General features: G+C 35.7%; 1 protein-coding gene across 1 annotated transcript; it reads left to right on the top strand.

Annotated features, from left to right (window-relative positions):
- The first annotated feature begins 4,699 nt into the window (after nt 1–4,699).
- Nucleotides 4,700–7,128, top strand: LOC137732026 (transcription factor HHO3-like). The gene is made up of 5 exons (XM_068471311.1): nt 4,700–5,286; nt 5,417–5,700; nt 5,827–6,112; nt 6,221–6,297; nt 6,571–7,128. The coding sequence occupies exons 1-5, from the start codon at nt 5,151–5,153 to the stop codon at nt 6,919–6,921; spliced, it is 1,134 nt and encodes a 377-aa protein (XP_068327412.1). The 5' UTR covers nt 4,700–5,150; the 3' UTR covers nt 6,922–7,128.
- Nucleotides 7,129–15,292: the final 8,164 nt, after the last annotated feature.

Here is a 15,292-nt window from a genome sequence, read left to right as displayed (position 1 = left end):
AAAATGGTGTACGACATGAAAATAAAAATAAAAAACTAAAAAACAATTTTAAGTTATTTTCAATTTCAGCATATATATATTTATATAGTTTCTACATTTGTCCCTTTCTTTCCCACCATCTCCCATTATTCTTTCCCATCACTCTATTTTCTCATATACTTTCCTTTTATCTCGTAGAACAAAAATTCAAAACTAAAAACACAGTAATTACGAACTGACCTTATATGTTAATGTAACATAGACGTATCAATTTTTTATACAAACAATGAAGGGGCCAACCAGAGCAATATTGGTGCAGCGGCAGTAACATAGTTTGATTGGATACCGCCCAAAACAGGAAGTTTAGATGGATAGTAATTCAAACCATCCCATCAATCTTCAGACATGATAGAAATTGACAAGAAAAGGGATAAAAACACAGAACGGATAGTAAAAAACAAATATCGTCGTGCTACTTCCCGAAGCTCCATGATCGATCCTTCCCGTTCACATAACCCCACGGCAAAGGACTGGCAAAAAAGGACCGGTAAAAGAAGTACTAGGTTTCCCTATAGCTCACCTTTAATTTCTTATCAGGATTAAGAAACCCACTAGCACTGGATCCATGATCCTGAGATGACTAATCAATTGACAAAAGTAATGTGCTCGAAAACATGCATGCATGCATGGCTAGGCAAGCACAGAGAGAGAGAGAAGCGTAACTTGCTAAGCGTAGGAATCCAAGCTAAATATATAGATCACTTTTATTATATGCATGGTGCTACTTTTCAACATGAACTTTGTTTTGGTGATTAATTGATGGCTCATCAGATACTTCTCTGAGACAAAGGTAAGTGCCTGCATGTGGGTTCGATTCGAATTACAGAAACTTCCTGTACCACCTTTAATCTTTGCCGTTTTGCCTTGTGATTTAACAAGATTAGTACAAAATAGATTTTGACTACCTATTAAGCCTATAATATGCTATTGCAAGTACATTCTTATAGATACCCATTTTCCTTTCAATAATACAAATGGAATCGTAGTTTTAAATACACCACTTCAGGTTCAGAGTTAAATGCTCTTAACCATTTTAGTTATAAGTCTCTTACAATTTCTTAGTTTAGAAAGATAGTTATTATGGTGAATTAGCACCATAATATATCATTCGATTGCCTATTAAGATGAACCAAATATTCAAATAAATATAAGGCAAAACAACATTTTCCTCCAATTAATATATAAGTCATGAATGATCTATATATCCTAATTCAGGGGAGAGATTCTCTCATGTAAACAGTAATGTTAGAGGCATCATTGTCTCTAGTCCATGTAGTATTAAATCTTATAGTAGTGGATGCAGTCCCTAGGAACGATGGTTGTTGAATGACATATGCCAAGGAGTTAAAAAGACAAAGTTGTTGGTCACGCATCGCATTGCTTTGCAAAATATGTGTATGCGAGACTAGGAACGCAGGAAAGACAAAGTATAAATTTCCAAAACCTTCGTCTTGTCCGAAAAAGGAAACTGGGAAAAGCCAACAGTGCCTATCTCATCAGACTTCATAGCCGCCCCCATTGATTTGTCACAGGTCCCAGCTGATTGATGAGCTCCCACCCTCCCCTCTTTCTCTCCCTCCCTCTATTAGTAACTACTGTTCAAGTCCAGTCCAAGCTCCATCCTTTCAGTAGTCAAGATTTGATTTTTGACTCACCGCGCACGTGGATCTCTATGCGTTACTATGTATGTTTAAATTTGAAATTTCTGATTAGTAAATTCTTATTTTGAGTGTGTGAAAACATATAAGAGCATCTCCAAAGCACTACCCACATGAGTAAAACGTGACTTCAAGGGACTAGGCAAACGCCTAGGCAAAACTACCTAGGGGAGTTTCATGAGTCAAAATAGATTAAGAATTGTCTTATCTATTTTGCGTTTTCTTTTTAAGAGGTAGACATTTTAGGCAAATGAACTGGGCAAAATGTCACAGCAGCCAACAAGGTTCAATTATACCTCAAACAATTGTTTACTCCCTTGGAGATGCTCTTAATACAAGCGATATAGGGCAGTGGAAATTGAATACGAGATGGATACATTTAATGACATGAGCTACAAGTCAGTTGCAAGTTTATATCAAACTTAATTTCAATGTTTTTAACTTTATAATAAAACTTTCACAACTAAGGTCATTTCAAAAGCTAAGACCCAAGTTATTGATTTAAACCAATAGACAAACTTGACCTTTAACCCAAACTCAAATTTGAATCAATGTTTATAAATTTGGAGATGTTTACGACACATGTTATGTTAATTTTGGGTTGATGAGATTCTTTTGTATTTGGGCAGCCCTTTTTTGGGGTTCCACTTGTAAACGTGTTACCCACAATAAAAGCTTAAGCCCGATGTTTTCCAACAAAGTGATGGAAATAAAAAGTAGTCACCTTTTTATCTTTTGCTGATTTTATTTAAGATTTTATGCATCACTTCTTGCAACTTTAATGTTATGGCAAGTTTAGTTAAAGATTGGATATTGCATTATATTAGTTCTTGACTTCATGTGTTAATTAAAAAATGGGAATTGAATTTATTTGAGTTACTAACATTGCCTGCGTGAAATATGACATACCAATTAAACAAAGTGAGGGTTCTCTAGAAAAATCCGTAATCCCATACCTGAAATACTAGGAAATATAGATCATACCCATTACTTCTTTTCCTTCCTTAGTTTAGGGTTCCTCCTGTTTTAGGTAAGTAAACATTTTAAGAATCAAAGTTTAGAGAGAAAATTACTCACTCAAGTGTCTATGTCAGGACTAGAGAACCGTGTCAATTGGGCTAAGCCGCTAAGCAATTTTTATTCAAGGTTTTTCATTTTTCGTTATTTTGACAAAAAAAATTTGACGAAGTTGAGGAGCAGTAATATTCGATTTTAGTTTCTGATAACCATAGTAGTAATCCTGCCTAATTCGTCTCTAAACAATTATAAAAAATTAAAACAAAGTGACAAAAAGTACACCTCAAGCAGTAACGAAGGAACTATTGCTACATTTATTTATTCATTGGTCCAAGTGTATTGGGCCTATTTGTGAGGAGCTATTTTTATCCCAGCCCAAGCAATATTAAGCCGTCTGTAGAATCTGAACGCAGCCCTGGAATCCCCGCCGCCCATCCAGAATCTCGATCCGTCTGAACAGAATCCGAACGTGTCAAAATCCCATTGGTCCCACAACTAGCACGCCCTGACAGAAGCGCGTGAAGGCAGTATCGATGAAACCTAGCGTAAACAGAGGGCGGTGTGGATGAGGATGGGAAGCAGTTGGCCCTCAGAGGACGTGAAAGGCCACAACCATTGACGCCTAATCACACGCGTCGTGGGAACGCTTGTGAAAGCACGCTCTCCCTCTCCCTCACGTCACGAATTTGAAGATTCCCTTTGGTATCGCAAAAGCCCGGGGTATATTCGGAAGAGCGAGAAAATATACTCCCAATTACAAAATGGGACTTACCTGTTGAAAAATCAGCAGCAGTTACTGCTGATGACCAATCACAGCTGAACAAATATTCAAGTTGTTGATCTTTAAATCATAATTTGAACACATATTCAACTGTGATTGATCAACGCTAATTTTTTTAGCAGCCAAACTTTATACCCAAATAAATATGTAGAATATTCATCAATTACCGAGCGGATAAAGCAGTACAATGCCAATAGTCCAAAAATAAAATTAGATATAGACAAAATTAAAATAAATTGCTTGAATCTTCTTTTGTTCTTATCTAAAAAGGATATTGACGAATATACTTCTACAGTAAATTGTTAATGCAGCCACAACAAGGACATCGAGGAATATTACGTTCGAATTTGATGGTTTGTATGTGTGAATTGGAAACTCAACACTCAAAACTCAAATTTAATTTTATTGTTGGAATGACGTAAGTTCCTCAGTAGTCTCAAATTCTTTGTCATTTAAGTTTTGAACTTTATAGTTTATTGGAGAGGAAAATATTATACTTTCTCGACATTTTGGTATGAACTTTGGTCGTAGTGAGATGATCCCTAAACCAATTCATCGTCACAAGCGTGTAAGTTGATAACAATATTTTTTCAGATCAAACTGCGAGTGTTGGTCTCGCTAGACAAATAGTCATGTATTTCTTAATTTGAAAACTTAAATGAGACAAAATAAAAAAGGCTTGATTGGATTAATAGTTTTTGTAGTAATAAAGTAGTAAGAAGATAGCCCATGTAGAGTGCTAAAGTCTGTTAGGATTTATGTTCAAAATTAAATATTTTGTAACTATTCATTAGTTATTAGCACATGTGCCTCACATGTGAGGCTAAAAAGATAACGTTAGCCTCACATATAAACTTCACTTGCTAACAATTAACGGAGAGTTCTGTTTTAGCTTTATATTTATGACTCACGAGCTAACAATTAATAGAGTAGACGGAAATTTTCAATTTTGAACTTAAATCTTAACTCTCTTCAAGGGCTTAAATTCTAATTTTTTAACTATATGAGCTATCTTCCAACTATCTTATCACCACCGGCAACAATAATCTTTTAGGCCCGTGTGAGAGGTGGAGACATCATCGCCTACCTATAGGATAAAGAAAAGAGAATCAGAACACATATACCATGGAATATTCAACCCCCGACTTTCCTTCCAAACAAAACTATTTAGGAAATAAAAATCCCCGAAACCACAGATTCTTGTTTGTACGCGACGCCACGACCTCGACCGCTCTCTTTCTTTCTCTGAAAACCCTTAAAAATTCAATCTTTTTTCTTCTTTTTTTGGGTTTTTAATTCTAATTTTATCTCTCCAGAAAGAAACTCGATTTTGTTGTTTTCTTTTAAATAAATTATTTGTTTTTGTTGGGTTTTGGTGTGCAAGGATTATTCCGTTTTCTGATTCTGCTTAGGTACCATATGCGTCTTTGAGAAGAAGCTTTCAACTCGCCCCATTCTCCTCGTTCGTTTCTATCTATGCTCTGGACACCCACAGCACACCCACCTGCTCCCTTATAATCCCACCCATCCTACATTCTCACCCCCCATTTCTGATTCCACCCAAAAACCAAGATAAGGACAGAGGATCTGGAAAACCCAGAACCCCAAAAGATAAAAGGAAAAAGAAATAGGAAAAAGCCAAAAGCTTTCCAGCTATGGAGTGCACAAAGGAAATGCAGGCTTCTGCAAAGTTGGGTTTCCGTGAGTATGTCAAGGCTTTGGAGGAGGAGAGGCATAAGATTCAAGTTTTTCAGAGGGAGCTCCCTCTCTGCTTGGAGCTTGTCACCCAAGGTACTACGGAGAACACAGACCCTTTTCAAATTTCAGCTTAATTTTTGTGTTCTGAGTGGGAAATTTCGTTTTTTTTGCTTGAATTGTTCTGGTTTTTGTTTTCTGAATTGGGGTTTTTTTGTTGTTGTAGCTATTGAGAGGTGCAAGCAGCAGATTTCAGATACAACCGCAGATTACCTGCATGGACAATCTGAGTGTTCTGAGCAGACTTCAAGTGAGGGGCATGTTTTTGAGGAATTCATTCCATTAAAACGGATTTCATCTTCAGATAGTGATGAGGATGAAGTTCGAGAGTCTCAGGAGGCTAAGGACAATGAGAAGGATGATAAGATTGCCGGAGATGATAGGAAAAAACCAGACTGGCTTAGATCTGTACAGCTTTGGAATACAACCCCAGATGCACCACTCAAAGAGGTATAAAAAAAGACTCCACCTTCATCAATTTTAGTAAATTTTGTGACTGCCCTTTTGTTTGGTTGCTTATAAAATTTGAGGTGAAGAAGTGGAAAGTATTGATTTCTGGGTGTTGGGTACTTGCAGGAATTGCCTAGAAAGGCTTTAGTGATGGAGGTGAAGAGAAATGGGGGTGCTTTTCAGCCTTTCCAAAGGGAAAAAAGCATTGGAAAGACAAATGGACCGGTGGCTAAAGAACCTTATTCGGCTCCGGCTACTAGTTCCACCACGGACACCGCGAGTGGAGGCAGTGGTGGGAGCAACAAGAAAGAAGAGAAAGATGGACAGGGTCAGAGGAAACAAAGGCGAAACTGGTCCCCGGAGTTGCACCGTCGGTTCTTGCATGCTCTTCAACAGCTTGGTGGTTCACATGGTATGCAGTTGAGATTAATTTAGTGGGATATGTTATTTTATATGATTGGATTGGGATGTATTGGATGTGTGTTTAATGCGTTATGTGATTGGTTTTTTTTTCTTGCAGCTGCTACACCAAAACAAATTAGAGAGTTAATGAAGGTTGATGGGCTTACTAATGATGAAGTCAAAAGCCATTTGCAGGTTTGTATATGTGATCATCCATCTGTTTTTAATCATAATTTGGTTGATGTGAATAAAATTTTATACATACATGACAGAAATTGGAAGCCATTTTGCATGCTATTAGTGATGAATATTAATTAGGTGCCTTTCTATGTGCAAGCAGGCGTGGATGTCCTTAAAAAATAGTGACATAAGAAGCATGCATTGTCTTGAAGAATCATTAACAAATTGTGAATTTTCATTTAGCCGATTCGTCAGAGTCTAATTTCGATCATCTATTGTTGTTTGCAGAAATATCGTTTACATACTCGAAGACCAACTCCAACAATGCACGGCAACAGTAACAGCAGCGCGCCAGCACCGCAATTTGTGGTTGTGGGAGGCATTTGGGTGCCACCCCAGGAGTACGCAGCAATGGCAGCAACCACTGCTTCCGGGGAGGCAGCCAATGGAATATATGCACCTTTGGCTTCAACTCCTCCTGCTGTCACACAGGTCTCACCACCAATCCAAAGACCACGGCCAAAGCAACCCAAACCCTTTCATTCAGACGAAGGGGTCAGCCACAGCGAAGGCCGCGGTCACTCCAATTCGACTGCTACGTCATCCTCCACTCACACCCCTGCTTCCCCTGTGGTTTAGATTTTGTTAGAATGTGAGAATGGTGTAAAATTTTTGTAACCAGCCTTGTAGAGTCGTTTCTGATTTACCACACCAATTATTCTGACTTTTTTTTTTACCCTTTTGTTTTTCCCTCCTGTTGTTTAACTTGTTTCATGAAGTTTGAAGATGTAGAGGTGTTGGACGTGGGTCAGTGACAGTGAAAGTTCTTGAAGTTGAATAAATCTATATATACAGAAGTTGGAAGCAAACCAAGTAAAAAAATTCAGAGGCTCGATCACGCCAATCACAACATAATGTTATATTGTTTGTTATATGTGTATGTAGATTGCCGACCCCACTTACTGGGAAAAAGATTTTGTTGTTGTTGTTATTGTATATGCGCATGCAAATATGTGGAGCCTGGCTTTTGAATGGTAGGTTTCTTAGCTGACAGTGAATATGGAAGTCTAACGAATACGTACGACTTTGGCCGGTTTGAGTTATCTGGATGCGAGGACAATATATACACACACACACATGTATTGGTGACATACATAGTTTATTTTGACATGATTTAAAAACTCTTGGGCATCATTTTCTTTACCGGCAAATTTTGTTTACATGGGCTCTTAAAAATTGATGCCACAGTTAGATTTCATCACGTAATAATAATGCATTTTGCAAGCCAAACAGATCATTAACGTGATAATTACTTCATCATATAAGTGACTAGTATTCCTCATCTGAATTTGTCCAACTGGCCAGACACTAAACAAGGTTTGGTGAAAAGGATTGGTCTATTCATAGGTATATACTTGAGGAAGGAGTTATAGCTTTATTGACAACTTTACTTCAAAGAGGAAGCGGAATAATATTCTTCTTTACTTCAAAGTCTTCCAAAAAAATATAAAAATGGGTACCAAATATTAATTTGACCCATGAGAAATCTTAATACCCAATAAAATAAGCAAATTCAAAGATGTGGTTGCGTGGAGACTAAACCTCATGCGAGTATTCCTTGTTCTTTCGCACCAAAGAAGAAAGATAATGAAAAAATATAATAGTTTGATGGATGGAATTTCATATCCGTATTCCACATGGTACATTTTGTTTTCGATTTCTATCACTGGTAAATCATACGATGGTGGTTAGAGAAGGCTGAAATATCTCTATCAGTCTTTTTGACCCGTCGAAAGGGTAGATTGTCGTGGCGAAACCACCCGCTAGTTTTTTTATTTTTTTATTTTTAAAGTAGTTTGGTGGATGTACATCAAAAACATGTGTGTACATATGTATAGTGTTTTCCAATAAATCCACCACGTATCAAGTTGAGTTTATGGATTAGGGTTTGGGTAACTTTTTTGGACGGAAAAATTATTGTGAAATACTGGCATATCAACACGTCGTGTATATATATATATACACACACTGATCATTTGAAGCGAAATTGTAACGTGTGTTTTAAGAAGATTTTTTGTTTTTGGGCAAATACTTAAGAAGATGAACAATAATGCAAATCTCTAAAATCAAGCCCTTAGTATTTGTCCTGTACTTTGTACAGGTTTGTAGAGATCACCAAACCTTTAAACAAAACTACAAATTGAGCGTGATAATCATGACACGAAAATCAACTTTGACCGGTCATTATTCGGCACTAAATACCAATTTAGAATAGCTTAATGACAAAATAATTACTCACGATGTTCACATCCACGATATATGAGACATAAGACTTTCAAAATCATGATTGTTTTTTTTATATAAAAGTGAGATCAGTTGGTGATGAAACCACGACAGTCCACCGTTGACTTTCAACATCTTGAGCAACCTCTAAGATTTTATGTATAGAAAACAAAGAGAGATTATCGTAAACAAGATTGGAATTATTAAATGCCTGCATGGCAAATTGGCATTGGCGGTGATTATTTTCTAATTAATACGGGGTGGCTTTAGGAATGCATGTACCACTAGGTCAACACAAAAAACCCGACAAGTTGTGGTTGGAGCTAATTTTTTTAACATATCACAGTGCCATTCGTTTTTTTTTTTTTTTGGCCTCTGAGATTTGTATGATCAATAGAAATGGTTCATAGATTGAAAATAAATAGAAATGGTCCTAGAGATTGTCCACCATCCATGATTTTGGTCATTCAGTTAAAAACGATTTTGGGCAATTTTCAAAGTTTTGTAACTCAATCGTTTCTTAACTAAATTCGATCCATAATATATCAAAATGAAGATATGAAAACGTAGAATAAGATTATACCTATTTAGAAATCCAATGGTTGCTGAATATGGCCGGAAAATAGCCTAAAAGGTAACTGGTCTGCAGGAAAATTGGAAAACTCGCCAGAAACTGGGTAAACTTTAAACATTCATAACTTCTTCAATACTCAACCAAATTGAGTGATTAAAAAACGAAATTAATACTTCTTGACGAGAAGAAGAGAATGGTATCTTTTAGGAAGGCTAACTCGTCATGGTTTGGTTGGACAACGGCTCGAAAGTGGCTAACTATTTTCGAGTTAGCCACTTTCGAGCAGTTTTCCGGCCAATATACGGTGATTTAGCAGTAAAGAAAGATAACATTCTCTTTGTCTCGTCGAGAAGTATGATTTTCATTTTTGAATCACTCGATTTCGGTGAGTATTGAAGAAGTTATGAACGTTTAAAGTTTACCCAGTTTCCGGCGAGTTTTCCAGTTTTCCCGTGGACCAGTCACATTTCAGACTATTTTCCGGCCATCTCCAGTAATCATTGTGCTTCCAAATAGGTATAATCTTGTTCTACACTTTCTTATTTTCATTTTGATATATTATAGGTCGAATTTGGTTAAGAATCGATTGAATTACGAAGCTTTGAAAATTTCCCAAAGAGTTTTTAACAGAAGGACCAAAATCATGGATGGTGGACAATCTAAGGGACAATTTCTATTGATTGCCAATCTCAAGGACCATTTCTATTGATCATGCAAATCTCAGGGACCATTTGTTATAATAACCCTTTTTTTTTGTATATAAGAAAACAAAATAAATATGTAACACCACTATGGTTGTCCACTTCCGGATATTCCATCGTATTCCGGACAATTAGGCACAATAATTTTAACTTAATTAGTTTTAAATATTTATAGAATATGATATGTGCTAGTATATTCCCCACTTTCTTAACTTATCCTTCTGGAGAAGGGCCAATCAGGAGGGTATTCTGATCCTCATAATCTTGCCTTGTCGAAGATTCCATCACATGAATTAGGAAATAGATTAGATCGGATTAGATTAGGTTAGATTAGGTTAGGTTAGATTAGATTAAGAGGCTAGTTGGTTCATGCGGGGCCTTGTATATTTTTAATAACATAACTAGCATAACAATAATTCATAGCTCACAGTTGGGAAGTATATGCAGTTTGATGCGGGACAGAATATTATAATGAAGGCGACATCTGTGTAAATGTCTGGGGTTTCTGATCAGAATTTATGAAGCTTCAACATGATCTGCATTATTTTTTTCTTTTTTGCTCAAGGTTGCATATTATTTTTGGATTCAAAGTAGTTCCACAAGATGGGCATGGAATATATATGCTTGGAAGTGGAAGGTGAAGTTGTGATAAGTCAAAGGAAAAGTTCAGAGAGAGTAGAGATTTTTTAATGTTTCGGAAACACAAAATGGGACATCACATGTTAATATAATAAGTGGAAAACTTCTTTTTATCAAGCGTATCTCCAGTTGTATACCTACATTCGATGTACCACTCTGTGTTCTAGACACACACTTGAGAAAGAGTTAGATTCAAGAGAAGTGTCCCTTGAGGGGAATCTAAGGCCAAGTGCCTCTTGCTGTATATTAAATTAAATGGTAAGAGTCAAGGAATCAAGGCTAAAGTCATTTTTTGGTTCATTTGATGATATATGTAATGAGGACATTGAGCATATTCTGCTTACCTTATAAAATATGATCCGTAACCCTACTTTTGTCCATTCCCATGGCGTGCATGAATCATGCAGAAAACTCTCTTTCTCTCTCTCTCTCTCTCTCTCTCTATCTCTCTCTCTCTCTCTCTCTCTCTCTCTCACAGTTGGACGGTGGATGCTGGAGAGTGAGAGATCAAATATTAATCCTACATTATCAATGCAAACTTTGTTTTTTTCTTTCGAAGTTGTCCTGCTTGAATAGATTGGTGAATTCCATCTTCCAAACACATATTTCAAATGGAAACAGAAAGAATTGTTATATGCTAGGCGTCCAAATTTGATATAGTCGCATGAATATTACATGGCATGCATGCATACATTTTCCATTTGATATCGACTCCAGTAAACTACGTTATTATTCAACTCCCCATCTCTCTAATGTGAAAAACTTTACGACACGAATATCCTGTTACTTTGATGTGCCTCTTGCCAATATTATGGAGTCATATGTAAATTTTGCAGTGTACATATGCTATGTAAATTGTCCTCTCTCAATAGGTAAGTATACACATACATTTCCCATTTTGATATCGACTCCGTAAAGTATTATCCAGCTCGACACAATATGCTGCTAGTTTGATGTGCATTTTGCCAATATTATAGTCATATGTAAGTTTTGCAGTGTACATATGCCATGTAAATTATCCTCTCAATATGTAGGTATACGCATCAGTCTTTTGTTTCTGCACTAGATTTCAATTATATATTTTTATATAAAAGGTATAATAATAACTTATGTTTCTGGTAAGTCTGTCCCTTGTGTTAAGCCCATTTTTCTATTAGCTGCCGCAGCCCCACAAACCCACCATGGCTTTTTAATTTTGCAATGTTCAGACATTCTTATTTTGCTTTTTCGACTCTCATTCTTATCATACAATAATGCACAATGATTTAACCACCAAATTTTTATGTTATCATCAAAAGATCATCTTTGCAAAAGATGAACTAAATCTGAGATCGGTTGTTTAACATTCATTCAATAAACAAACGAATGTTGTTTTTCTCTTAAACACTTAAATCTTAACAATGCTAATTGAACTGTTAAACATTTTATAGCAGAATTGATCTTTAAAAGGTGGCCAAAAAATTAAACAACTCTAATCATCAAACAACATTGCAGAATGAAAATGAAAACCGAAAAGATAAAACAAGAAAAATTGAGTGTGAAGGTTACTGACACTCCTCTTAAATAGTGGAGTGCAAGCAACCATAACACTCAAATTTTACCATTGCACACTTTCAACTAGGTTGCATACTGTTGCTAACCCTCCTCAATTGGTTGGATATCATCTCTCTTGGTTGCATACGGTGCAATATATCATCAGTTTACCATTGCACACCTTCAACTAAAATGAATGGTTGCCTAATTCTCTATAAATATCCAACTTTTGCCGTCAGTTTGTATAATTAGAAATTGTTCACAAAACAGTTCTTTTACTCTCTCTTTCTCTCCATCTCAATCATAATTTCTTTCTAAGTAGTTCTAAGAGAATACTTCAAATTTTGCTATTTGTAGATTCCAAACTTTCTTGTATCCTAAAAGTAGTTTGCCAAGAATTCTTTAGCAAACTCATTTGAGTGGAGACAAATAATATCTTCAAAAAAAGACACAAATTGTACCTCTAAGTCATATTTCATATTATTATTTTCCATATTTCTACAATTACTGCAACAGTTTTCGTATATAGAATTTGAACAGCTTAATTTGTCCTTTATTTGTTTAATTATAACATTAAGTTGACCCAAATAATATTCCGATCGAAGTGAATCTTACAAATGAGGTGGCTGTCGAACCGTGTCGATCGGGGCACAAGTCCACATTGATGTGCTGGCTCGTTGGCTGATGTGGTTGCCAGCAACACCATGAAGGAATCAGAGACCTCTTTGGACTTTGGATTATCGGGAGGTATAAAATGCTTTAATCATATTATACAGTATGTACACTAGGGTTGGTGCCACCCCATCCCATGCATTACATGAAGTTCTTTGACAAATGCTTGGGGCTTCGCCCATGCGCGTGGGTGTGACTCGTAATGAGAGTCGAACTTATAATGCATCAACGGTTGATACTCACTCACACGTATAGACGACTGTATGTTAACGTTTTTCAATTTATTTATATGATGCAGATATTATATGTGAACTTGTAGGTCTTGTAAAAATGTGGATCTAACTTAAGTAGTAGCTACGATTGGAATCATCGACTTGCCGCGATTGAGATGTTCATATATATATTGTAGTCCCCTTGTGGACACAAACAAGACCAAATGCATTTACGAAAACTTAATTATATATACAACAAATACAGCAAGCAACTACTAATAAGCCTAAAAGCTTAAATATAATTGGCCCTTCGATCGATCAATGCCTGATTAATTTGCATGATAATACGAGATGGGTTTAATTAGGGATCCCTTGTCCTTGTTGACGAACCAATGTTGCCACTTTTACTTTATATATATACATATACATGTGTGTGTGTGTGTGTGTGTGTATACACATATATGTATAGCTTAAGTCAATTTCATAGAACGACTCAGTCTCTCCCGATCAAGGACGCCAACTCGTCCAAATGCATTCAGTCTCTCCCGATCAAGGACGCCAACTCGTCCAAATGCACTCAGTCTCTCGTGATGAAGGACGCCAACTCGTCCAAATGCATTCTCTGTGTATTATTTCTTGATAATTTTTTGGCTCAAAAGATCGAATATTGCAGTTGCTGTCTTAGTTCCTTGGGGTTTTCAAAGCTTTAAAAAAAAATGGGGAAACAAAGATGAAAAAGAAAAGTGAAAAGCGACCAAACAAAACCGGCCAATCTATTTGGTAATTAAATTAATTAGGTGAATAAACAAGAGCAAACTACAAATAGAAAACAAACAGATTAGGTTTGCATACACTAATCTGTGTTGATATGTCGATTAGGTAGATGACCACCTGCTTATTGGCGGATCACCATAGTTTGAACATTTATAGGAAATTTAGTCCAAATAAACTATTATTTATATAAGTGTAAAATTCATGGAAACTGGGTCTGAGTAATGGAATTTGACAAAGAGGTTTCAAGCGCGTCACACGGCGGCATCTACGGTGTGTAATTTACTACTGAAATTCAACAATTTATGTCATTTTCATCAAAGAAGACGGCGGCTCGAGCTCGTGACTTCTTTTGGAGGTGGCAATGGGTTATGATCGGGTTTACTTATTTTTATGTTTGGGTTGTGTTTAGAGCAATTTCACCCATTGTCAAAAAGGGCAAGGGCTTTGAATTGCCTTTTAATCTCAAAAAGGGCCTCCAGCGACCCAAAAATCAGAGGGCAAGTGGTAGGCCGAGCTAAAGTCCAACTCAATGTCCATGCAAGATATGCCCGACCTTCCGCCTACTGGCATGGTTGACATCAACCACAATTTATTTTTTTTGTGCAAAGCCACTTGGTGCAGTCCAAGCCGTTTGATCTCCAACATTCAGGAGATCAAACAATCTAAAACTTTTAATTTGAAAAATTTAAATGAAAAGGAAAAAATAACTAAAAAATTTTTAAAAATTAAAAAAAAAAAAATTATATATGAAAAATACAAAAAAAATTAACCTGTCTGCTAAATATTTAAGTTTTTAATTTGAAAAATTAAAATGAAAAAGTAAAAAATAACTAAAAAAGTTTTAAAATTAATATATATATATATGAAAAATACAAAAAAAAGAAAGGGAAATTTAATAAAAAAAAAACTTATAGTATTGTTTACTTTAATGAAAAACCACATTTTTACACTAAAAAGTCAATCATGGTATTATTTACTTTACCCTTTATTTTGTCTTTATCGTTAAAACTCAAGGTTTTCAAACATTTTTAATTAGTTTTCCTAAAAAATAAGCCGTCTGCTAAATATTAAATAACTTAATCATGCGTTAAAAATTTTAAAAAAAATATATTTGCCAATGGTAACCATCCTGACAATAGTAAAACTAGTGGGGTTGCACAAAAGAAATGACTATTTATAGTGAATAGTACCTTTAAAATTGGGCTGCCCTTGCCCAACGGGTGAAATTGCTCTCATGTCACAAACTTACCGACACAAAATAATATAAGAATGCAATAATCACCAACTCATATTACTTATCAAAACATGAAAAAAAAAAAAAAAGTATAATTTTTTAATTGTGTATATGAGATCCTGTATTCGTGTGAATTTTGCGTTGTGTAACATATAGTATCCGTTTGGCACACTTTTCAATAAATTTTCTCCGGTGCATATCAAATGTACACATTTAAGTTACAAATCTGAATAAAAGTTGTTGAATCCCATTAGATTAAGTAATTTAACGACTTTTATTCAGATGTGTAACTTAAATTTATACTTGTAATGTGAACCAAAGAAACCCTCCTTTCAATATTGAAAAAAACATTTACTAAGCAGAATAGCTAATTGGCAAGCATGTCTGT

This window comes from Pyrus communis, chromosome 4, assembly GCF_963583255.1.
Source record: "Pyrus communis chromosome 4, drPyrComm1.1, whole genome shotgun sequence".
Taxonomy (NCBI): Eukaryota; Viridiplantae; Streptophyta; class Magnoliopsida; order Rosales; family Rosaceae; genus Pyrus; species Pyrus communis.
This window is presented reverse-complemented; position numbering and strand designations above follow the sequence as displayed.